This window comes from Trichosurus vulpecula, chromosome 2 (genome assembly GCF_011100635.1).
Source record: "Trichosurus vulpecula isolate mTriVul1 chromosome 2, mTriVul1.pri, whole genome shotgun sequence".
Classification (NCBI taxonomy): Eukaryota; Metazoa; Chordata; class Mammalia; order Diprotodontia; family Phalangeridae; genus Trichosurus; species Trichosurus vulpecula.
The window spans coordinates 145,218,074-145,245,169 of NC_050574.1; the positions used below are offsets into that span (position 1 = coordinate 145,218,074).

Consider the following 27,096-nt stretch of genomic DNA (forward strand, 5'->3'; position numbering starts at 1 on the left):
GACCTATTTGTACAAAAGTATTTATAGCTGTTCTTTCTGTGGTAGCAAAGAATTGGAAATCAAAGGGATGCTCATCAACTGGAAAACAAGTTGTGGTATTTGACTGTAATGGAATATTATTATGCTATAAGAAATGACAAACCAGGTGCTTTCAGAAAAACTTAGAAAGACTCACATGAACTGATGTAAAGTACATATGTAAAAAACACATATTTACAGCATTTCTTTTTGTGGAAGCAAAGAATTGGAAATTGAGGGGATGACCATCAATTGAGAAATGACTGAACAAGTTGTAGTATATGATTGTGATGGAATACTATTGTGATATAAGAAATGATGAGCAAGATGCTTTCAGAAAAACCTGGAAAGACTTACATCAACTTAGGCAAAGTGAAACGAGCAGACCCAGGAAAATACTGTACATAGTAACAGCAATATTGTACAATGAGCAATTGTGAATTACTTAGCTATTCTCAGCAATACAATGAAATAAGACAATTCTGAAGGACTTATGATGAAAAATGTTATCCATCTCTAGAGAAAGTACTGATGGAATCTGTAGGCAGATCAAAGCATACTTTAAAAAAAAAACTTTATTTTTCTTAGTTTTTTTTTTGGTCTGTGTTTTCTTTCACAACATGACAAATACGGAAATATGTTCTGCATGACTATACATGTATAACCTATATCAAACTGCTTGCCTTCTCAATGAGGGGGGAGTAAAGGAAAGGAGAGAGAGAATTTAGATCTCAAAATTTTTAAAAATTAATGCTGAAAATTGTTTTTACATGTAATTGGGGAAAAAAATAAAATAATTCATTTTTTTAAAAAGAAAGGCAAAGAATTTGTAAACTATATAGTAGAAAAATGATCTAAAATTCTTTTCCTGGCAAAAAATTTTAGAACATATTATTAAAGATATGGTAGTAAACCTCTGGAAAAGGAAACACTAATCACAAAAGGCCAAAACAATTTCATAAAGAATAGCTATGCCAAACTCCATTTCCTTTTTCAATAAAGTGATTAAACTGGGGATCAAGAAAATGCATTAGATTGGACTCTTTTTTCCGCAAAGCACTTGATAAATTATCTCATGCTATTGTTATAGAAAAGAAAGATAGATAACAACTAAACAAGAATACATCTAAAACGGTTTTGTAATGGTCTTAAATTAACTGACTGAAGTACCAGACCAAAAGCAAGCCAGATCAAGCCAATCCAACCTGAAAAATATTTGGCATAATGATTAGTCGGTTGGCCTTTATATTAGGAAGAGCTGGGCTGAAGTCCTGCTTTTGATACATATTAGTTGTGTGATTCTTTCATTTGTGTATAAAGTCATCTGAGGCCCAGGCAACTTTCTAAGATTACAAATTACAGATGTATTGTCAATCTGCATTGGTGAAACATAGTCTTATACTAGAAGTTTCCTGGACAGATGAAATAACAGGTCCAGAACCTCCCTCATCCTGAGGGAAAAATATTCAAAGCACTATTCTAGGCACTGGGAAAAGAAAGATAAAATTAAAATTAAACCACCTACCTCCTACTATCAAGAATACTAGGTATAAAGAAATACATATGTACATGATAACTTGAAGAAAAGAGCACCAAGGGGATCAGGCTTAAGCCTAAGGAGGAACTAAGGAATTGTAAAAGACAAAGGAGAGAAGAATACACATCACAGGCTTGGGGGAAGACCCTGTCTGAAGGCACAGAAGCAGGAGGAGGAAGGAAGGCCAAGTAGCCAATTCTGTGTAGAGATAAAAACTATATTCCAGGCATTCACTCTTTGAGAAAGGAGAAGAGGAAATAAACAAAGATCACATGAAAGGAAATAATGTACAATCATTCTAGAAAGAAAGGCATGAATCACAGAGGCAAGAAAGGGCACAATTACTTTGATTTAGGAATATTACTTTGGCATCTATGTGGAAGATGTGGAGAAAGAGCAGTCTGTAATGTTACAGGTCCTCTGATGAGGTTGTCACAATCATTTGAGGGCCTGAAATAAGGTCGTGGCTATAGAGAAAAGGGCACAGAGAAAAGGATGAATGCAAGACAAGGTACAGAGATAAAAACAGTAAGATTTGGAAACTAACTGAAAATGGGGCCTAGGACAGTGAAAAACAGTGTAAACTTGAGAATGACTCCAAGGTTGCAACCTGGGGAACTAGAAGGATTGCTGCACCATCAAAAAATAGGAAAGTCTGGAGGACAGGTAGTTAGAGAGAAAGAAAATCTGTTGTGTGTTGGACATGTTGAGTTTGAGACAACTTTGGGACAGCTAATTGAGGATGACAAACGTACGGTTATAGACAAAGAACTAGAGCTAATGAGTCAAAGACCAGAAAAATAGAGAGATCTGAGAATTATCCATACACACTGGAACGGTGGGACATTTATGAGGGTATATATAGAGAAAGCAAGAGGACCCAAAATAAAGCAATGGGAGACCTTCACAACATCTCTTACACCTGACTACTCTCTACTCACCCAGCCTTAGCTCAGGTGCTCAACGCCTCTTGCCTAGATTATTACAATAGCCTCCTAATTGGTCTTCCTGCCTTAAATTCCCTCTACACTTTAATCCATCTTGTACACAGCAGCCAAAGTGATTTTCCTTAAGCACACTTATAACGACATCACTTCCTTACTTTATCGTTTCTAGTTGCTTCTTTTTGCCTCTAGAATAAAACATAAATTGCCTTGTTTACTTCATGTAAGCAAGGTGAATTCTAGTGTAAGTAAGGTGGATTTTAGTGTGTGTAAAGTGGATTTTTGTTATTATTTCTTAAGAGTTCAGTTTCCCAGGATCTATGGCCATAACAACCTCAGTTTCCCAGGATCCGTGGCCATAACAATCTTTGTTTCCCAAGTATTAGATATGAGTTCCCAAGCTCATGGTTCAAAACATCTCTACCACATTTGCATAGCATTATATAAGGATAAATAATATAAACATGTGTGCTGAAACTGTAAACATCCACTGCGACTGCACAGTGAGATATAGGGATGAGGTGATATAAACTTGTGAAGCTACTGCTGGCAATATGCCTTCTTTGTCTGATGCCCTATAAAACAGGTGGGCAGTGGTCAGTGAGTTGGGGAACCTTTATGGTTGAATGCACAAGCTGGGATGCTGTGCGCCTTGGTCGGTCCCCATCAAGGCTTGGCGGGGGGAGTTTGTTTTTGCCTCAACCAGCCCCCATTGAGGATTGCGGAGATTTAGGGGAACACTTTATGGGATGAACAAGTTGCACCCGTCTTGACTGGCCCCATCGAGACATAGGAGTAGTTGCCCCTTCCCTCCCCCCGCTTCTCGCCAGTCCCTGCTAGAAGGGTGATTAGGGAATATTGTGCTTCCATTATCAGCAATATTGTGTTAGAGAAGACTAGACTAGAATGAAGCTTATTATTAACCCCTTTGAAGCTCTTTTTCCTGTCTGATCAGATCAAGAGCGAACCTGTTAGAGGCTGGAGTCCAAGCCTCCAGTGCCTCCTGTGTATTATCTGTCTCATACTTCACAACCAGGCCCTAACCTGTATTTCTAGCCTTTCTGGACATTACTCCCCCAGGCTCACACTTAGCAATTCAGCCAAACTCATCTTCTTTCAGTTCCTCACCCACAGCCCCCCATTTCCTATGACTGTGCCCACCTCCACCCCCACCCTCCTGCTTTTTTTTTTACTGGCCATCCCATATGACTGGAATGTACTCCCTCTTTACCTCCATCTCATAGAATGCCTCTCATCCATTAAGATGTAGATCAAGAACTGTCTCCATGAGGTTTTTCCTAATTCTCCCAACTGTTGGGGTCCTGCCTCTAAAGCCATCTTGTATTCAAATATTTTCATATATTAGTATTTATGAACTTTTTGTATTTTCGCTTTCACATTTTTAATTTGTTCCCTTGCCCATTAAGTTCCTTGAAAGTAGGGACTGTTTTATTCTTTGTACTTGTATCCCCAGGGCCCAGACTATGCCTAATATCTTGCCACTGGACCCAGATGGCTCCAGAGGAGAAAGTGAGGCTCGAGTCTTTGCACAGCCATTCCTCGCTTTCCAATTCACTTGCAAGTCATGGCATCACCTTCCTGATGTCATGCTACTCTTTGAGAATGAAGGACAAACAGCAAGAGACACTTAATAAATAACTTATTGACTGTGATTAACAGGGAAAGAGCCTGAAGATAAGAGGATAATTTCAGGTGCAAACCACCAGAGGAGACAGGAGCAAATGAGCATTAAATAGAGGAGTTATTCATGCCAAGAAGAAGAACCACTTTTTCAGAGATTAGAGCAAAGGGAAGAGAATAAGAGATGATTTCAAAGAGATCATGAACTTGGATTTTTTTTTAAATTACATCTTTATTTTCATTAAACTGTAACTGAAATTTATCATTTCTTTCAATTATTTAAAAATATTCTGAGAAGGGATCTAAAAGCCTTACCAGATTGCCAGAGAGGTTTATGACACAAAAAAGTCAGGAACTATTCATTTAAACGAAATGAATCTCATAAGCAGAGAGGGCGCTAAATGATTGTGACAAGGGAGAGTCTGAAAGTGGCCATAAGGAGCAAGGGCCAAGCCTGTCTGTCTTAACTTGCTGAATTAGAGGGCATGAGAGAAGATACATCTAGTACTAAAGAGGTTAGCTAGGGCAGCATTATTTTCTATGAGTACAAGAAGATGGAAGAAGTATGATAGGATAAATAAAAGTTTATTAATGATGGAATGCGGGCTCTGGAGGGCAGAATTAGATATGTATTTGAAAGAGTAGGGCTGGGACAGAAAAAAGAAAGCAGGTAGTGATGGCAGGGGAAGGGTTAAGTGCTAGGTAACCAACACTAATTCATGGAGATTAGTAAAGGAAGACCCCTGAGTAGTTATTACTGAATCAATGTCATTTGGGACAGAGGCCTCCAGTTGAATGCCCCAGTCATGTGATCTTGCCTCAGTATCGTGAACATTTTTTATTATGACTTGAATAATAGCATAGATGGCATCCTTATCAAATTTTCAGATGACAACACAAAAGGAGAACTAACATAATAGATGACATATAAACTATTTTGACAAACTAGAACAAAGGGACAAATATAATAAGACAAAGTTTAACACGTAGTCTTCTACGAGTTAAAAAAATTGACTTCACAAGTTTAAGATCAAGAAGGCCTTATTAAACAACAGTTGGTCTGAGGAAGGATTTTAGTGGATTGCAACGTCTCAGCATTGTTAAATTTTTAAGGCAATTTCTACTTCTACTTCCTCATGCAGCATACTGGAGACTGTAATGTTAGTCCACATGCAGTGCAATGTCTCTGATGTTTTACTCAAAAGGAGTAATGGGTAAAAAATATACAGAATTTTTATATTAGAAATTGTTGTCCACCTGCACTAGTGTATTTTGAAGACTAAAACAACAGTAGAACTTCACTTGGCCAGTAGTAAGACTTCTGGGAATTCCAAATATTCACAACAGTCAAGAAAAGAAAGGACAAGGGACAAAGTCTGAGACCAGGGAGAACAATTTCTATCAAAGGCCATACATTTTACTATGTATGAAAGGAATGGAAACACCCTCAGATTGTCACATCTAAGGAACTATATTGTGCATACAGTTAAGGTTTTTATTGTGAAAGTTCAGCTAATCCCTGTTCCATTGACAATTCCCAGTTCTCTTAAGTTTATAGCAACTAATAAATTTGAACTGAAGAAGGAGATACAAGTGTCTGGCAGAAGCACTGAGTAGCAGCAGGAGTGAGAGACAGCAGAAACAACACAAAAAAATAAGCTATGTCTGTGCCAGTTAATATAGGGGGTAAGCTGCACTGAATGTGTAAAAAATTCCTAAAGTCTTAAATTATTGCCAAATAAATGGGATCTGTAATTATGGAAAGGCTAAACTGTGTTTGCTTTTTTTAATGTATAAACTGTAAAATTCACTCATCCATATGATCTCATTCTTTCACAAGTCTAGATTAATGCTGTGTAACTGTATTAAATTCAACTGAACAACCATTTACTAGGTACCCATTACTATGAGCAAAGTATTTGCTAAGGAAGCAAAGTTGAAATAAGATGGAATTCAAAACAGGTAAAACCCATCCTCAAAAAGGCTATAATTTAGTGGGAGAGATAAACATTGTATAAAGATAACTATATCAAAATTCAAAATTAATTTCAAAAATAAGGTTTACTCCCAGCAATATGGTAAATTTTAGTAGAATTCTAGAGATTACCTCCAGTTGTGGAAATAAAAGAAGGACAAGATCAGACCTAAACTAGGCATTGAAAAAAATGAGGATTCCATTAGGTTGTACAATAATTCCCATCCCAAAAGACACTATCATTTTTTACTGTTTAAGCAGTTATATGTTGCTAATATCACCACTACTAATAAAAGGAATGAGGGAAAAAATATCTTTTATGCAAATTTGCACACATTTTCTTTAGTCACTACCAAATTGCCAAAAGGTTCAGGTAACTTGAGGGCAGGTATCTATGTTGATGCATAATCTTTGATTAAAGCAGAGGTTTCCCAAAGTCTGCACTCATCTATGAAGCAAACAACCAAACAGTATATAAACGAGACTATCTGGTCTGACAGCAAAGCTAGGATATTTCTGCCTTGCATCATTTTGTAGTCTATGTTGTCTATTAGGAAAGCAGCGCTGAATTTCTCAACATTATGATACAACTTTCTGGCACAGTCTTTCAGGTATGAGGCTAAAATAGTTGCCTAAGTCAACTAAATATTTAGAAATATTGCATAAAACAGGCCAAAATAGACTTACTTGATCAAGGGAAACTTGAAGTTTGTGAGATTCTTTAAGTGATTCTTGAATAAGTGCACTGCTTGCTTTGGTCTGATTCAAGGATTCAATTAAATCTTTATTTTCCAATATATTGCCTTGGGATGTAGCAAGTGTCTGTGTTAAAAGCCAAAGTTAAAGATCATGCACATACATTCCAAATTTAAATTAAGACAAAATAAATTTCAACATGGTTTTGTAAATTACCCAGGTTCATTTTATTTTTTTGTTAGCATATTATATATTCAATTTCATGAAGGGGTTTATGTATTGGTCAAACCCTAAAACCACTAATTTAGCACTTGGATAAATTGATTTTATGCCATCATCAAATTGTGTCATGGGTTATTCTGTCTTTCCAATAATAATATAAGTTCTTTAATGTCTTTGACCAAGTCTCAAATTCTTTGAATCTCTCATACTGCCTAGTATGTATGGAAGCGTTGAGTATATACTAAAATACTAATTATTCACATTTAATCTGACTCCGAAATAACCAAAAACATGTCAAAAGAAATTAATGAAATCAAAAACCACCATATCAAAAAAGAGAGAGAAAACAAACCCCACAAAAGGTAAAGCTACTTAAACTTTCAAGTCAAGTATTTAAATTTTACCTCTAAAAGTGATTCCTCAAGTTTAGCTAGCTGTATTTTTTTGTCTTCTTCCTGCTGTAGTAGTTTTGTTTTTTGCTCTTCCAGATCTGGTTTCTCATGTTGAATAGTTAAAGCCAAAAGCTTAAAGAAAAGTTTATTAAAAAGTGTTTTCCTCTAATATTACCTGTATTTTGTTTACCAAGCATTAAAAATTATTTCTGAAAATATAATATTTTCTTTCTCAATACATATAAATTACTTAAAAAGGAGAAAATAAGCAGGAGAATAGCTGAAATATTTGTTTTAAACTCTATAGAAGTTATTAAAATATTAATTAGTTCATCCTCAATATAATGTTAGTTCTTCAGATACTGTCATCAACATACTAAAATGAAGCAAAACAGCATCATAAAAGTGGTGGGCATTCATTTTCTTAAATTAATACCAAATGTTGAGATGACAACATTAAAAAGAATAACTACAAAGGAAGTATTATAAAGATCTTCACTTAGCTTTTGATACACAAAAACTAAATAGAAACACTATTGCAGCAATTTTTATATAGCTCTTTGGCAGAGAAAAAAGCAATTTAGTGAATTAATTTTGTAAAACTTGGGAGTTGTTTTCTTCTATTAAATATATATGATCTTGTTTATACAAAGATCACCAACAAAACATAAATGCTTATTTTAGAAATATGTTCACAGTCATACATGATAGAAGAAAATATATTTAATTTAAAAAGTGAAGAAAACATAAAGTTCAATAAAACAGACATGGGCCATCAGACAAAGTAAAATTTTGGGAAAAAGGAATGTTGTGAAGGAAACAAATAACCAGGATAAAGCTTAACATCAACTGAAATATCTTCCATATTAAAAAAAAAATAAGAAAAATCAACAGAGGAGCATTTAAAATGTGAAGTTTAACCTAGAAAAGTCATATTCATATTCAAAAAACAGCTAAATTAGAATTTTATGTTACTGTTAGTTACAGTCATCCAGTGATTGACAGTCTCCTTGTGAGGCAGACAGTACAAAAGAGAGCAACTTTGTAACAGTCAACAAACATGAGAATGAAGACTTGAACCTGGAACTTCGAAGTCTGGGGTTCCTCCCATTGTAATGCATTTTCCAATGGCCTGACAAATAGGCCTAACTAATGGCATAACAGAATAAGTATAATGTAATACAGTCAGACTAAAGAGAAGAAATTAGGAAATTTTAGCTTCACTGAAATTGCCTTTTAAGGCTTGTTAGAGATGGAAACTGAAATGGAAATGAAAGTTTTATTTTCATTTACAAGTATAATTTGAATAAAAAACTGCAGGCCTAAACTGGCAAAGAGTTGACAAAATATTTTGAAAACCTATAATCTAAATGTATGTGTATATATATATGTATATATACACACACACATACATATATATATGTATATATGCATATATATGTATATATATACACACACATATATATGTAAATATATGTATATATAATATATATACGTGTGTGTGTGTGTGTGTATACGTGTGTATCTCAAACATCTAAAGTCATTCTTGTAGAGTTCTCCAAATGCCCTAAAGTAGATGATTGGAGCATTCATACCTGTCCTCTTAATCCACTTCTTGTTGTTGTAAAGTTAACCTCTGTAACAATGGAAGCTGCATCAGGTGGGATAAAAGGATTTGGGTTTCGTGTTGAGAGAAATAGGCGGAAGTCTTCATTATAATCAATAATTTTATCACCTATTTGTACAACATAACGTGGACCTATTTGTTTTTAAAAAGACAAAAGGTTATTCTTTGTTCTATATTTTGCTAAAGCACATTAATATGATTACACAAGCATTAACAAGTAAATATATTTAAGACAGTTTATGAGTACATAGCTTACTTCTATAAGCATTTATAGGCATTATCCAATAAAAGAATGAAGTGAGAATTAAACAGAACTCTGTATTAACTTGTACTACTGTATGTAATAAAAATTTATGTTCAAAATACTCTTATTTGCTAAAAGATCTTGAAGTGACGCTTGGCATTAAACGGTTGAACATTTATATTATACTTTAAAGTTTACAAAGCACTTTTTCTTATGAAAACTTTGAGGTTAATAATTAAAATTTTTTTAACAAACCAGAAAAGAGAGGCTTAAAAAGGTTATGTGATTTGCACTAGGTCAAGGATGAGGTGAGATCCTCAGATGACAGTCATTTAGAACCTGAGCTCCTTTAGGGCAATTTGCTTTTCTTTGTATCCCCAGTGCTTAGCACACTACCTCACCCATAGTAAATCTTAAAATATGCTTACTGACTGAAATGCCAGGGGGTACTGGGGGAAGCCTGAGGACAGAGGGTTTGGAATAGGCATTGTGTCTGTTAGATTGCAGGATTATCTTGTTGCTGTAATGTCCCAGTTGAAGTTAAATAAATTTGTAGTGGATCTAGTAGGAATGATTTCACAAATTCTGAAAGTAAGATTGGAGGAGGAGGATTATGGGAGTGACCAGAAATAGGGGTGGTTAAGGTATGATTTGCAAGAAGTCAACGGTACAGTAAATTCAAGATCAGAAGATGGTGTGGACAAGAACCGGTTCACCAAAGGGTCAAGACTGAGATGTGATGAGATCATAGAGAGGAAGTGATAAATTGGGGAAATTCTAGTGTAGAGGGATTAGAGTTCACAGTGAGGAAGAAGAGTAGGGTTAGGAAGAAAAAGGAATTTTTTAGATCTTGGATGTGGAAATACAATATTTGCAGTTGATGGCAAAATCAAGGATATAACCATCCCTGTGTGTATCTGTGATAGAACAGAGAAGTAGGTCACAGGAAGTGAGTATAATGAGAAACTGGAAAGTTATGGGATGTTATGGAATATCAACATGTACAATGAAATTACCTAGCATCAAAATGGAAGCTGGAGGGAGACAGAGACTGTTAGCCAGGCCATGAACTTATTGAGAAAGATGGGAAATGTCCTGAAGTATAATGGTCACCAAGATCTGGATTGCATGACAAACTGAAATTGCATGAATATCAATGACTGATGGGGGCTATAAGGAGAGTCTAGAAGTACCAATGCAGAGCAAGGAGTATTCTAACTGGATTACCAAAATCAGTCAGTCAGGGAGCTATATAATGAAATGCACGAATACAGTAAAGTAAACCAAAGATTCAGTGAGGGCTAGGAGAAAGAGAGGAAGTAGTTTAAAATAAAATTATACTTGTTAATTATGGGGAAAGGATTCCAGAGGTCACAATTAAAGGGATAGGCAGATCTAGAGTGGGACAAATGGTTGGGTTGGGTTGAGATGTATGGGAACAAAGAAAAAGACAGCTGAAATAAGGAAGGAAGCTTTCTTCTTGGATAATCAGGAGTTTAATGTCACTGGGATGAGAAGAATATGAGTAACAAGAGTATGTAAACCACTGGAGAATGAGTCCAGGCAGGAGATTACTGATGAAGGTGGGAAATTAGAAGGTTCAAGGCTAGCCATCAACATCCTGGCTAGGGGCATGTCCATCAAAATATTCCAAAGAAAAAATAATTTAAATATTAAAGTTAAAATGGATTTCATACTCATTTTCCAATTAAAATTTTGGCAACTTCTATTTGTATTTTTCTATTGTGCATATGAATTTCTTTCTAGATCTGTCTTTACATGTTACTAGGTCTGAAATTGAATGGAAACCAATCACATCACACTGTCACTCCAACCATTTTTGTCATGAAACATGGTATTAACTACATCTAATTATTGATATTGTAGAGATAAAGAAAAATTGGGCTGATGCTTTCTTTACAGAATGACTTTGGCTTCCTATAAATAACAGATCAAACAAGCAAACAGTGCTATGTTTCAGTATGAAAATATGAAATAAAAGTTTGCTATATTCCCTGAAACAAACAGGAATTAAAAAGAAGTAAATAGAAACAATACACTTAACGTACATAGACTCTATAGCTCAAATAAATATAATTTTCCCCTGTACAAAAATACTAACTTCTGAGGTCCTAATAAAAATGTTGTGTAATTATCAAGATGAAAAACTTTCCCACAATTTATATTAAAATTTGTATTTTAAGACTGTCGTAAGTTGTTCTTTATAAAAATTTGATGAAAGTAGAAAAAGAAGGCATCCTTCTGCTATTTTACATACCTCTTTTCATTAAAAAGACAAAAAGCAAAAGAAGGATAAAGTATTGAGTTAATTATTTCTGAACTTCCTAACAGAATAATCCCAAGGAAATTGTCAAGAATTTACCTTGTGCAACAAGATCTTTTCTCAACAGTGGATATAAAACAGGTTCTACTCCATCCATCTCCTGTATAATAAGCGTTTTCCCAAATCTTACTGCCAACTCAAGAGCAGTGATAAAGTTGCTGTCCTGAGTAAGTAAAAGACAAGAATGTTATTTTATTATTACACTAATATTTTTCAATAGGTTACATCATTCTTATTTTTAGTATAAATGTATTTAAATGTGAATTTATAAAATAATGACATACATTATTTATATAATTAGATCACATGACAATGAAATAATTGTAGCTGGATAAATTATCAAACAAATTGTCATCATCAATAATTTACTTAAACAAAGACATTAAAGGAATTCGGTGTGGAATTTAAAGCAAGTACTCAAATAACATTTCAGCTGGCTACCAATGTTGGGACTCAACATTAATATTAAAATATTAAATCAATTCTCTCCTCAGGTTTTATAGATAATGGTTACTCAGTTATTTTGCTTACTCCAAAAATCAAATATTGGGGGTAAAGGAAAGATAAATTCCAATGATCTTTTCTTTGTAATAATAATATGTTCAACTCCTCTAAAAAGAATAAGATGTATTTTCTTTCCATTATGAAAATGGGAAACGAGAATCCCTAAACGCAGTCATTTGATCAGGGTTTACTATCACTCTGAAATGGAAACCAATGTGGAGAGAGACTTTTGGACTCTGAGCTCTAATTCCAGTCACTTCTAGAGCCATTCATCTACATCTCTTGCTAGTTTTTACTAATGGAGCATCTAAGCTGTCTACCTCCCTTGTTCTCACTATGTGACCAGTGTCACCTCCTGTTCTTGTTAGTAAAGATATCTATTAATAACTTTAACATCATTTGTCTCATGCAAATTTCCATTGTTATGACCCATCTTGTATATCATAGGCTCCTCAAAATTCCATTCTTTAGAGTATATGGTATTCTGTGATGGTATCCATATGGCATTACCTGAAGGATACTATTGTTAAAAAGATGGAACCCTAGAGAGGAATCATTAAAAGGTAGACATGAATAAAAGCTGCGCAGAAGGAAAAGATGATTATGATGAGCACCATTAGAAGGATCCACAGTGATGATCTCATCATAGATCAATTATTCAATCAACTAGACAGCTCATTAACTCTGATATTTCTGTGCAACTCTAGTTAAGAGCAAGAACATGAGGTGTCATGAAAATAAAGGAAAGATAAAATTACATTTAATGAAATGTTTGTGGTAAGTATGGTATATATACTAGGGGAAGTATTATAACATAGTATTGTTTTTGTTCCACACTAAGTCCTACTTGTGCTTGTTCTATTTGAATTCCATTTTTGCCCGAGCATGCTGCAGTGATTTTTACTATCAGGTACAACAGAATAGTTTTGAAGCAATAATAGACTGTGATGCTCAAGGCCTCCTTGTTCTTTTCCTATTTTTATTGATATTATAATAAAAATGTATTTAATTGGACATTTATGATGCATTGAATAAATGCCATGACTCCATGGAACAAAAATATTTGATCAATGACAATGAAAAAAAAAATTGACATCGGCAATAAATGCTAGATCTGGAGTGAGGAAGACCTGGCTCAAATGCTGCCTCTGACACTTACTGTGTGACCATGAACAAGTTACTGGGCTAATTTCTTGAGACTCACACAACTCTCTACGATTCATCTACTATTATAAGTTGGGATTGATCTGCAACAAACCCTTGATGTCACAGAAGCTGGATATATAGATTAATTTGGTTAGCATTTAGACTAGATAACACAGAATATTCTATAACGAGCTGTCTAGTGTTTGTCATGTTGCTACAATGAGGTAACATGGAGTAATAAGAGACAGTGTAATAAGACAGGATGACAACCAAGAAATCTTAATTCTTTATTATCCCAACTCTAATAACTGTGTGAGCTCTTCAAGTTCCTTAATCATACTATGCTTTAGTTTTTTACTTGAAAAATTCCAAAGTTGACAATGGGAAGGGGATGGAAAGGAAGGAAAGGAGGAAGTAAGTATTTACACAGCACGTGGGATGGGCCAGTGCCACACACTGTACTTAAGCACTTTTACAAATATTACGCCATTTAAGACTGACAACAACCCTGCGAGGTGAGTGCTATTATGAGTCCCATTTTATAGCTAAGAAATCTGAGGCAGACAGAGGTTAAGTGACTTGCCCTACATCAAACAGTTGTTAAGTGTCTGAGGCTAGATTTAAATTTGGGTCTTCCTGACTCCAAGCCCAGTATTCTATCCACTGTACTATCTATGTGCCTCTAAAGGAATCAATTGTTATAAGTAATAAGAGAATACTTACCTGTTGGTTAATAATTTCCAAACATGATTCTTTTAAATGTACCTTTAACCACTCTGTCGCTTGGGAAGAAGGATCTATTAGAAATGGGCAAACTCGACTCTAGTTAAGAAACAAAAACAATATAAAAATATAAACAATACATATTCTGTCAAAATTTTAAAAGAAACAGTTTGAAAATTATAAATAGGAAATTCAGGTGTCTCTCAAGTTTCAGAGGTCCCCAAAATGCTGAGCTAGGGAAAAGCAATAAGCCAAAGGGAAAGAAGAAAGGGGACACAGAATGAAACATATATTTAACAACTTCCCAAGGAAAGCCCAAAAGCTTGCAAAGCAACAATCCTGATTGCATGGTAAGTGCAGTAATTAAATTAACATTAGCAATCTTCAAATGACAATTGTTAGTGAACAAAGGAACTATGCAAAGACAGAGCTCGAAAGTCTACCACTTGACCTAGATGCTTCATCTTAAAACAAATTAAACCAGAACTCTAGGACTATTCTATTCTAATTGGGCATATTCAAAATAAATATATGAGAAAAATTAGTCCCTAGTTTCACATCAGAGAACTCCTAGCTTAAGGATGTCAGATTTATAGTCACAGAAATCACAAAGAAAAATAAATTAATCACTAAAAATTTGCCAAAAATAAATAGTGATGCTACCTGAATCTGGCTCCTTGATACTGCTAACAATAATTCACTCCTAACTTCATTCCTGAAGGCTTAACTTGTTATCATTCCAACACAAATGTTAGTTCTTTTCATACAAGCATATTAACTTTGCAACTCCATGATGCTACAGTATTATTAAACTAATTTCACACTAGTACTAAATAACATGTTATCTAATCTACCACATCTTTGGTTAAACACAAAAGCAACTAGAGTTTAAAAAAAAATCATTCTTACCCATGATTTCAAAGCAATGATCTGATGCAGTAAAACAAAAATAGGTAAAGATTATTTAAATAACAAAGAAAACATTTTCAATATTTCATAAAGTACTTGCAAGTTTATGCCCAAAAATGTCTATTTGATTTAAAAGCCATTACTGATTTCCCATCCTTCTGACTCTCTTTTCTTCCCACTTCATCAAAACCACTCTTATGTACCATTCCTTCAAAGTTATGTTCTGCTCTTATAACACCTGCATTTTAAAAGTAATTGTAGAATTTAAAAAAAAATCTCATCTAGCTATGTCTTCTCAGTCAAAATTTCCCCTGAATTACTTTACAGCATAGTTGGTCTATTATTAAAGATCTAATTTATAGTAAGTACTGTGGTGACAGTAATAACCAAATTTATGGTATTTGTTATTGGACTATTAAACTACCAATAGGTTTGCCTACTGTGAAGTATAAAACCCTTCTAGAGCAGAGTTTAGGACTAGATTATTGGTATTAAAATGAAATTTATTTCAATGAAATTCCTCCTATTTCACTTGCAAACTTGCATCAATAACAAAGCTTGTCACCTTAACAAATTCCCCAAAATCACTTAGCTCAGCAATTGTAAACAAATGGTGTGAAGTCATTTACAGTAATAAATACAAAATAAATATTCAATACTGTAGATCAATATAATTAAAATAACAAAAATAAATTTTTTAAATTATCTATGTCTTCAACAAAAAAAGTGATTGAAATTACAAGGTTATATGTTAAAAGCAAATTACTGCATATCGTAGTAAATAAATTACATTTTCTACAAGTTAATCTCTTACATACTTTGTTGTGGGATAACAATGGGAGTACGTAAAAATATTTCTTAAAACTACAAGTGAGTATTTTCTAGGATTGCCGAAATAGGAAAAGGAACTTTAAGGATACTTTAAGGATAGTAGAGAAACAAATAACAGATATCAAAAAGCATACAATTTTCTAGTATGGAATGAATTTATCTTTCTAGTCTGAATCATGATGAAGAGAAATGCTTGTTAAATGCAAGCTAAAGAGGAATCAAAATCAGAATATAAGTAAAATTGTGCATTTGCCAATAAGGAAGTTATATTCTGCAAGTCATTTCTAATAATTAAAAGTATAGCCAATTAAACTAACAGTGATAAACACTGGCCTGTGGGGAGGCTAGTCTTCAATGCTTCCAAGATTTACAGGTTACCAAAAAGAAAGCATTTAAGTCACTAGACAGGGGTGGGGATCCTGTGAACTTGAGGCCACATGTGGCCCTCTAGGTCCTCGAGTGCAGGCTTTTGACTGAGTTCACGTTTTACAGAAAAAAATCCTTTTATTAAGGGGATTTGTTCTGTGAAGTTTGGATTTAGTCAAAGGGCCACACTTAAAAGATCCAGAAGGTCACATGGACTTGAGGCTGCAGGTTTTCCATGCTTGCATTTTATCTCTCTTTTTTATCTTATTCTCCCCTGTAGTTTTAAACTTAGAAGGCAATGAAAGTCAGAAAAGAAGACAAAAGAAAGAGGAAAAGGAAGCACAGATTGACACTGGGGAATAGAAAAGTAAATTCAGAAAAAGAAAAATCAAGGAAATTGTTTCAGAGGATTAACTCCCATTTATCTAATACACTTATCCCAGACAAAAGAGAGCAGTCAATGATGAAAAATTTAAGATTGGTTCATCTTAATCTTGCACATGGTGTTTTAAAATACCAAATGATTTTTAGTGTTTTTTAACAAGTCGACTAAATTTTCATTTTACAAACAATGACTTTTAGAAAACATAGATACTATGTGAAAAATCATCATTATAAATATCAGTTCGCAGGATTTTCACTGTCCTTTCTGGCCAAGACCCCAAAATTTGGCTCCTCTCATCTGCCTGCTTAGGGAAGGAAGAGACATTACATAAAAAGTGGAACGGCAATTAAGGATTAAAAGAAGTCAAAGATATTATCTAATATTAACAGAGAACATGATAGAAGAAATATGGGACCTACTCTGCCACAGAAGGCTTTAGCTTTCAATTTATTAGAAAATTTAACTTTTAATCTTTTGTTATCAAGATGACGAGGTCATTTAGATTTATAAATAGCAACACAAAGAAAATGAACACATAAAATGGTACAAAATTTTTTATTCTATTCATTTAATAATTTAAAGCAGTGTCTGAAAAATAAGTGGTTAGAAGAAAGGATGGTTTTATCATAAAATCCACATGCAAGTTTGTTTTCTTCATTTGTTTCCCCTTCATTCCCAGGAGTGGGATGGGAGGGAACTTTATGTACTAAGATGTTAACAATGAAAGCACAAACTCTTAAGAAAATTTGTGGGACTGACTGTGGAAGGGGAAAAAGACCTACAATACAGGTAGTAAGAAGATACTTTTAAAGAAAAACAAAATGAATTAATTACCTGCAAGATAACAAGAGCATTTTCTATTGAAAGATCATCTGAAGGTAGGCCTTCACTTTTCCAAATGAGTTGCTCACTCTCAGTACAAAGAAACCTTCTCAAATCGAATTCTGGAAATTTAAAAGTATCAATTATAAATCATGAAAATCACCTCATACTACAACTAAGAAGATAATAAAGCAACCTTAAATGCAGGAATGTAAAAGTTCTAATAATATAACTGCTTATTGAGCAAATAATTAGGCAAAAATATTAAAGATATGAAATTTTCATATTTTTCAAATATGCATGTTGAAGCCCAGCAGATCACCAAAGAAATCATACAAATTAAGATTGTAAATTCATATCTACAAAACATTTCTGTTCTCAAAAAGCTCTAAGCATAGTCATCAACTGTTTCCTGAAATCCAACTCCAATCTTTAATACAGAAGGTGGGAACCTTACAGTTGCCAGTAGTTCTAAAGGTCACATAAAAATACGCAAAATTTGAATTATTTAGAGTATTTAATAATGTAATAATATCCGACACTGACATAATGCTTTAAGGTTTGCAAAGCACTTTATATATGCCATCTCATTTGATGCTCATAATTATCCTTTGCCACAGGTATACTACAGGGAAATCAAAAAAGTAAACAACTAGTATTTATTAAGCACTTACTGTGTGCCAGATACTGTGCTAGGCACTGAAGATATAAAGAAAAAATACAGTCCTTGCCCTCAAAGAGCTTACATTCTATTAGAGCTGGGAGCATATAAGTTACTAATTATATACAAAACAAATACAAGGCAATTTTGTGTGGGATGTATTAGCAACTGGTAGGGATGGGGTGGGTGAGAAACCCTCTTGTAGAAAAGTGACCACATCAGCTGAACTTGACAAATTAGGAAAAATAAGGATGCCAGTGTCACTGGAATGCAAAGTATATGGTAGGGTCTGGACAACAGGTTATGAAGGACTTTGAATGACAAAGTGAGGATTTTATATTTTATTCTGGAAGTGATAGGAAGATACTAGAGTTCGTTGAAGAGCGGAGTTGTGGTCAGACCTGCACTTTAAAAAGACCAGTCTAACAAATGAGTGAATGATGGCCTGGAGAAAGAAGAGAACTGTAGCGAGAAGACCAACCATGTATATGTTATCATATAGGTGCGAGGTGGCAAGGGTTTTTGACCAGGATAGTAGCAATGTTAGTGAAAAGAAGGGGACCTATGTGAAAGATGTTACAAAGGTAAACATGACAGGGTGTGTCAACAGGTTGTATTTAGGGGGTGAAAGAATGAGGAGTCAACAACGGCTCTTAGGTTCTGAGTCTAGGTGACTAGGAGGATGGTGGTATCCGTAACATTAACTTAAGTCTTTTTCAGTAATGTCCAACTCTTTGTGATCCCATTTGGGGTTTTCTTGGCGAAGATACTGGAGTGGTTTGCCATTTCCTTCTCCAGGTCATCTTACAGATGAGAAAACTAAGGCAAAGACTTAACTGCCTTGTCCAGGGTCACATAGTCTGTGCATACTAATAGCAAAGCCAAAAAGAAGGAAGAGTTTAGGGGAGAAATATTATTTCATTTTTGAACATGTTTTTTAATCTTTTTTTAATTTTAGACAAATGCTAAAATACATAATAAGAAAAGAAAAAAACAAACTTAAATATAAAATAATAAAAAAAAATGTCATATACACAGCAGAACATAGGCAAGGATTCAGAAAATATAGCAATAACTTTCCATTTCAAGAAAGTCTCTCTCTCTCTATATATATATATATATTAAATACTGCATGTTCAAAGCTGTCCATCTCTGCTTCCTTGTAAGTTTTCTTTTATTCTCTGCTGTACACTTTTTTACTTTGTTCTTTTTCCCCCTTCCACCCCCTGCTCCCCTCAGAGGCTACAATTAAGCATGGATATATTTACACATAGATATTGATATATACATACATGTATACCTATATATACACATACATACATACTTATATAAACATATACTTTTCCTAAGCAGTTCTACTGCTAATCTTTGTGCATATCTCTTTATTCCTATCTCTCCTAGCTCCTCTACTTTATTTCTTCCCACTACGTTGCCCTCTCATTACTTAACCTACCCCCATCTCCAACAATCTCTCTCTTATCCTCCCCTTTCCACATACAGCCCTTTCATCTATTCCCTCACCTTCCTCTCTAAGGATCCCTCCCTTGTCCTCCCAAGAATCCCTTCCTTATCCCATTTCCATTGATCTAAACACCCTCTACATCCCCCTTTTAACCTATTCCCTCACTCTCCCCTCTCCAGATCCCTACTTTATCCTCTCCCCCCGCTTAGAGTTTTATTTCTTTCTAAATTTAGAAGAATTTTATACTCTTCTAGATATATATGTATTTTTCCCTCTTGAACCCATTCCTGATGAAAGTAGATTTCCAGAACCAAGAAGCCCATTCCACCACCTAATTCCTCTGTATTGGTTCTTCCTCTCACACCTCATTTGTATAAGATAATTACTCTTTTAGCTGTGCTTGAACAGTTTTACTTTTTGAAGTCATATCATACTCAGGTCTACCCCAATCTTTCTTATAAGCTACCTAATTACTAATAACACTCTTAAGACATAGGCTTTACAGTTTATATACATAAAAGGTAAACAATCTGCCCTTACTGAGTCCCTTGTAATTGATCATCGGTATGTACCTTACATTTCTCTTGGCTCTTGTATGTCAAATCTTCTATTAAGATCAGGTTTTTTTTTTTTAACAAAGTCCTGAAAGTCTGACAATTCATTAAACGTCATTAATTTTTTTTTCATTCAGAATTATGCTTAGCTTCTCTGGGTATGATATTTTTGGCCAGAAACCCAGTTCTTTTACTGTTCAATATATAGCGTTCCAAGACCTGTGATCTTTTAGTGTTGCCACTGCTAGGTCTTTTGTGATCCTAATTGTGGTACCACCATAATGTATATTGTTTTTTTCTTCTTGCTCGTAATACTTTGTCCTTGAGTTGGGGATTTCAGAATCTGACTATAATATCCCTGTGCATTTTCCCTGTGGGATCTCTTTCGGAAGGTGATTGGTGGATTTTTTTCTACTTCTACTTTCCTCTCTTGTTCTAATGCTTCAGGACAATTTTCTTTAATTAGTTCTTGTATTACTATATCAAGATTCTTTTTTTGATCACACCTTTCAAGCAGTCTGATGTTTTTTAATTTTCTATTCTTGACCTGTTCTCCAGGTCAGTTATTTTTCTTATGAGATGTTTCATATTCTCTTCTATTTTTCATTCTTTATATTTTGGGTTTTTATTTTTTGATCTCTTATAACTTCGCAGGATTCCCCTTGCCCAATTCTGATTTTCAAGGAGTCATTTTCTTCCTTAAAATTCTGGATCTCAGGGGCAGCTAGGATGGCACAGCAATAGAGCACTGGCCCTGAAATCAGGAGGACCTGAGTTCAAATCCGGCCTCAGACACTTGACATTTGCTAGCTGCGTGACATTGGGCAAGTCACTTAACCCCAACTGCCTTGCCTTCCCCCCTCCAAAAGATTCTGCACCTCCTTTTCTAGTTGGTTGACTTTCTTTTCATAATCTTCTTGTTTTTCTTGGACTATTCTCATTTTTCTTTTTAGTTTTTCCTCAATCTCTCTCATTTGATTTTTAAAGTCTTTTTTTAAGTTCTTCAATGAATTCTTTTTGGGCAGGTGACCATTTGACATTACTCTTTGAGAGAGAAGAGGGTTTGCTTCAGCATCCTCCTCTGAAGATCAACCCTGGTACTCCCTATTCCCATAGGAGCTCTCTATGGTTGGATTCTTTCTCCTTTGCCTGTGCATTTTTTTGGTAATAATTTTGTTTTTATAATCACCTGGGGTAGGGGGATAGTGCCTCTGGCCTCAGATCCTCTTCAGTTCTCCCCTCTGACCCTGAACTCAAACCATGACCTCCAGCCTCCTCTAAGTGCCCACAGACAGCAGCATCCCACCCCACTGCTTCTGCACTCACTGGCCTTGTGCTGGTTCCTTCTCTCCCCAACCATGTCTTGTCAGCAGAGGTCCCCTAGATCTTCCCCAGCTCAGAAGCCCAACTCCCCTCACTGTTCCAGGCATAAAAGTTCCTGTGGCTGGGGCCGAGGCAGCCTTCTAACCCAGATAACCCCAGGACTTGCCTGTGGTTTAAGAGGTCCTTAGCCTGCAGGTGTTTACGCTTCACAGGAAAGAAACATTGTCTTGGGATTTTTCTTCAGATCTTCTCAGATTGTCCCAGGAAGACTACTGCAATTATCAAGGCATGAAGGCCTGCCTTGAGTAGTGGCAGTGGCAGAGAAGAGAAAGACATGTATTCAAGAGATGTTGCAAAGGTGAAATGAGCAGCTGTTGGATATAAAGACTGAGATAGAGGAGTCCAAAATGACTCCTAGGTTGCAAGCCTGAGGGATGGTGTTACCCTCTACAATAACAAGGAAGCTGGGGCTGAGGGGCAGGGGAAGGAAGGGTGTTGGTTATGAGGAAAGCTAATGAGTTCTATTTTGAATATACTGAGCTTGCAGCTCAAAGAATACTGTAATTCCCTTACCCCCAAGACTGGAAACCATGCTAGAGACTTGATAAAATGGCCTTCCTCCTTTCCCCTAAAAGGGAGGAGTCTGGTGCTCAATGGAATGGTGTTTCTCTTCTTCCAGGAGGCAAGAGACTAGACAGGAGTAAGAGCTGGCAGGACTGAATGGCATTTTCTCCCCCTACTCAAAAGCAGGAAACTGGTTCCCAATAGAAAGATGTCTCTATTCTTTCCCCAGGAGGCTCAGTCAGAACACTTAGCACAGTACAACTGAATGGAGCAGTGGAGTGACTTGATATTTTTCCTTAAGAATGTTATATTGACAGTTGTTTGGAGGATATACTAAAGAGCAAAAAGATTTGATGTAGAGAAAACAACTTGGAGAAGGCTGCAAAAGTCCAGTCAAGAAGTGCAAAAGGCCTGAACTAATATGGTGGCCATGTAAATGTAAAGAAGGGAAGGAATGTGAGTTATGTTATGGAAGCAGAACTGACGAGATTTAGGAACTTATTGGACACACGGGCTGAGCGAGAGTGATGAATGAAAATTTCCAGGATTGGAAACATAAGGATGGTGGAACCCACAACAGAAATATGGAAGTGTGGAAGAATGGGTTTTGGAGGAAAGCTAATGAGTTCTGTTTTAGATGTTGCTGAGTTTGATGTGCCCGCAGGACATCCAGACTGAAAAGTCAAATAGGTAGCTGATAATATATGACATTCAACAAAGATTAAGGTTGCACATATAGATCTGAAAATCATCTCCACAGAGATAACATGGTTCATCAAGAGAAAGACAAAGAAGAGGACCCAGGATAGTGCCTTCTGATTCATTCACAGCTGGGAACAGATATGGAGGATTAAACAGTAAAGGAGAATGAGAAGGAAAGATCAGAGAAGTAAAGATAAAAATGATTAAATAATCTCAACATTATAGATCCTATTATAATGACATGCCATACAATGTAGATTAAGATATATAACAGAAATGGGGAAAATGTAATAAAATTTCTTTAAAGTACAAGAGATATCAAAAGACTAATATTTAATTTTTTTTCAACCTTAAAGATAACCAAAAGCTCACTTTCAAGACCAGCTGCCTTTGTCCATTCATCCAAACTTGCTTTTCTCTGACCCTCAGGAGCAGCAGAAAGATATGTAATAAAAGCAGCAGCCAATTGAGCCCTTTTAGGAAGCGTCGCTAATTCTTCTGTTATCTCCGCAACCTGAAAAAATATGTATTATGGATAAAAAACAGATTTAGGCTAATATTCATAAGTATGGAAAAACTATTTTAGCAATTTTTCATGAGTTGCCAAAAAGTTCATCACTTACTACTGTCTGGCCTGCTGTACTAATGTATTTGCAGTCCTGTTTTTAGTTCTATTAAAAAAGATACTCATTAATTTAAGTAATATTCTCTATCTCACTAGGGAAGTGTTATATAAAATTGAATGTGTGTGATTAGCTTCTGGAAAAAGCTAATGAATACAATTCAGAAATAGTTGTATGTCTATATGCAGTTCAAACACACATGCATATAAATATGTGTGTGCTCACACTACGTATGTCATACTGTGTATTTTAGTTGAAGTGCAAGTTAGTATCAGATAATAAGAAAACTGATTACATAAATATCTACAGTTTATGGTAGGTATGCTTGTTTAAAATGAAATCTCCTTAGGTTTTATAGACATTTTTACATGCCAAAGTGGGGTAAGGGGGGCACCCTTTAGCATTTCCAAGTTTCCTTGATCTCATCAACCTAGTTAATCTCTCCAAAGAAGCAAATCATAATCAACCCAAACCATCTCATTCAGAACAACTAAGAATCATGTCCTCCTATAAACATTCTACAAGGTGCTTACACCATGTGCTGGGGCTCTACCTCTTGTCATTACATAGGTACCAGGTCTGCGTGCCCTTGGCCAAGGTGGCTATGCAACAAAATGGAAGGAGTATGCTGGGCCTGGAGTCAGGAAGACCTGAAGTCACATCTAGCCTCAGATACTACTTAGTTCTATGACCATGGGCAAATCACTGAACCTCTGCTTCATTTTCCACATCTAGAAAACAAGGATCACAACAGCACCCACCTCCCAGGGTTGTTGTGAGAATTATATGAGATTATAACGATAAAGCATTTAGCTTAGCACTTGCTGCATAGTAGACATTATATAAAATTAGTTATTAGCTATTGTTGGCCATTAATGATCCCTCATTACTGTGACATGACCAGTCCACTTCCTCTAACAGTCAGCATCCCTCAATGGCCTGAGATTGTGCTGTGTTCAGCACAGACTTCTAGTACATATCTGATCTAATCCACCTGTTCCTCATATCTGTTTTCTTTAAGGCTATTTCTACTTCCTCATGCAGTATACTGGAGACTGTAATGTTAGTCTACATGTGGTGCCGTTATTAACAAAATATTTTGCTGGAGAAGTCTTAATGTTTGTCACTTGTCTTCATATCAGTTTCTTTAAATTTGTTCTTCCTCTACCACATTTCATTATTCTAGGAGATGACACAGGTCATAAGTTCTCTTACCATCTACTCTGCAAAATTTTACAAATGAATTTATATTCAGAACAACGCTATCATAGGATGCCATAGCTCTGCTTGGCAAGATCAAGTGTCTTCTGGCTGAGGTTCCTACACTCTTGTTCTTCTTCTGTTCACTGTACGCTAGCTAACCTTCTAAAGAGAATAATTATCAATGAATCAACAAAAATTTATGGTGCTAACTATATGACAGGCACTGTGATAACAGCTAGAGCTACAAAAACAAAAGCAGAACAATCTTTGCCCTCAAGAAGTTTATATTTTAACGGGGAAACAACATGTAACTACACAGGCATATATAAGACACATACATAGCAAACATAAAGCAACCTTGGATGGGAAAGCTAGCAGCTGGGCAGACCAGGAAAGGTATTCTGTATAACCTGATTCTCAAGGAAATCAGGCAGAGGTGAAGAGGGAGAACCAAGAGGCAGAGGTGAGAAGGGAGAGCATTTCAGGCAGGAGGGACAGCAAATGTAGGGCACAGAAATAAGAGATGGAATTCCATGTAAAGAAAGGTAAGCAGGCCAGAATGGCTAAATCGTAGACTGTATAGAGAAGAGAAAAGGGTAAAAAGACTGGAAAGATATGAAAGGGCCAAGTTGGAACATCTTTAAATGCCAAATGAGATTGTGATATTATCTCTCTAGAAATAACAGAGAGAAACAGGAGTTAATTAAGTGTGCCTAGGGGTGGGGGAATGGGGTGAGGGAGTGACAAAGTAAAGTTGATGTGTGTTCTTTTATGCATTCCTCTCAGCTTTTTAAATAGGTTAGGTGAGAGCTGTTTTCACTTCATTACACATTATCTGTTTTTGTTTGGTGTTAATTTTTATCTATGCTTTAGTAAGTGGACGTTCTGTGTACCCAAACAGCTAATTCACAGTCACCCTCTGGCAACAAGTCATCTTCACCCTTTCCTGTTTCTTACTCTCTTATCCAGGAAGTTCCCGAACCTTTTTTATTGTGGCCCTACCTACAGCCTCTTTCATACGTACCCCCCTTCCCTCTATGCTCAGGACCACTGACACATTTCAGGCCCCCATCACCTGTGGTCCAAATTATTATAACAGCTCCTAAGTGGTCTCCCTGTCTCCAGTCTCTCATCTCCAGTCCAGCTGCCAAAACAACCTACCCTAAGGTCACATCTGACCATTTTGCTTCCCTTCTCAAAAACTTTCTGTGGCTCCCTGCTTCCTCTAAGATGAAATATAAACAACTCAGGTTGGAATATAAACATCTACATAATCTACCTGCAACCTATCCTTCCCAGTCGTATTTCAATTTTACTCACTTTCACACGTTCCATTCTAGGAAAATTAGCCCCACCCCTCTACCCCCATGCAGTTCTCTGAAGTCCATGTTCCATTGTTCACTTCTCTGCACGTGCTGGCTCTGTCCCCATTCCCAGTGTGTTCTCTGATGACCTCTACCTTTAGGAATATTCATCTTCCTTCAAGATGAAAATAGGTTCTATTTTCTCCATAAAGTTTTTCCTTCTTCAACCCCCACCCCAAACTTCTAGTTCTCTCTAACCCCAGAAAGCCTGTACTACAATGAGATAGATAGATAGATATAGACAGATATATATAGATATAGTCAATCCACACAGTACAAACAGTATAAGCCCTTTAAGGAAGCAAACTATTGTGTTTGTTTTTGAATACTCAGGGGCTAGCAGGGTACTTCAACTGGAATAAGAACTGAATAAATGTTTGATACAATTGTGTCACTTAACTGAATCTGAAGGTTCCAAATATTCCATTTCCCACACCAGTTTTCTAATGTTTTGACAATGCTCATGCACTAATACAAGACTCCCTTTGCCTACATTTCCATAACAGAGAATGTTCCACTATTAATAAGAAGCTGATAAAGGCCCGAAAAGCTTATGAATAGAGCAGTAGAAGGAACTTATATGTCACCTCATAGAATAACGAAATGTGGTAGAGGTATGGTCAGAGCACCACTTTCAGAGCTATTGTAGGGAATGCAGATTCACAAAAACTACTAGGAAAAACTTTTTTTTTGCTTCTCCTATGTATTATTATTATATAAATAACTGAGTAGATTAATATTCTTCTTCCTTTTGAACAAATATTATTATAATCCCCATATTTAAAAAGAAATTTCATGAAATTTTATTTCAAACAAACCTGTGCATTCCATCTCTTGTGTTCTCTATCAAGTTGATTAATTAAGACCTCAGCAGCTTTAATTGTTTCCTGTGCTTTGCTTACTTCTGATTCAAGTTTAGCTGCTTCTGAAGTTCTGCTCTGAAATCTGCAAAATGATTAGACTTTAATTAAAAAACTGAATTGTTAATGGATTATTTCACTGATAAATATGCAGAAGATAGGAATTTACATTAGTATGCTGAGTTATATTTTAAGATATAATTTTAGATACAATTTGTGACCAAAAATTAAGATAACAGAGATAAACTCTGAATATTGCTGAAAAATGAATAACAGTATCACCCTTAAAATCTATAGAATTCAGAAACTGACTGCCTTTCCCACAATATTATCTAGCTTTCTTATATCTTCCAAGGGGTATAAGAAAACTAGAACACCAAACACAACTGAATTCAATTAATTTCAACTTGAATCTTAATGCAAGATTATTATAAGAAACATAGTACTTGACTAG

The 27,096-nt window shown here is 35.5% G+C and overlaps 1 protein-coding gene across 2 annotated transcripts in view; it reads right to left on the reverse strand.

The window, feature by feature from the left end:
• DYNC2H1 (dynein cytoplasmic 2 heavy chain 1) overlaps positions 1-27,096 on the reverse strand; it is a 414,726-nt gene that overhangs the window by 204,264 nt on the left and 183,366 nt on the right. The window contains exons 61-69 of one of the 2 annotated variants that reach the window (XM_036745230.1): positions 26,601-26,727; positions 22,965-23,106; positions 17,339-17,448; positions 14,923-14,943; positions 14,014-14,112; positions 11,680-11,803; positions 9,021-9,184; positions 7,438-7,557; positions 6,803-6,937 (exon numbers count right to left, since the gene is read on the reverse strand). In XM_036745230.1, coding sequence (XP_036601125.1) covers positions 6,803-6,937; positions 7,438-7,557; positions 9,021-9,184; positions 11,680-11,803; positions 14,014-14,112; positions 14,923-14,943; positions 17,339-17,448; positions 22,965-23,106; positions 26,601-26,727 — 1,042 coding nt within the window. The remainder of the gene's footprint in view (positions 1-6,802; positions 6,938-7,437; positions 7,558-9,020; positions 9,185-11,679; positions 11,804-14,013; positions 14,113-14,922; positions 14,944-17,338; positions 17,449-22,964; positions 23,107-26,600; positions 26,728-27,096) is intronic. The other variant, XM_036745232.1, reaches the window with a different exon arrangement.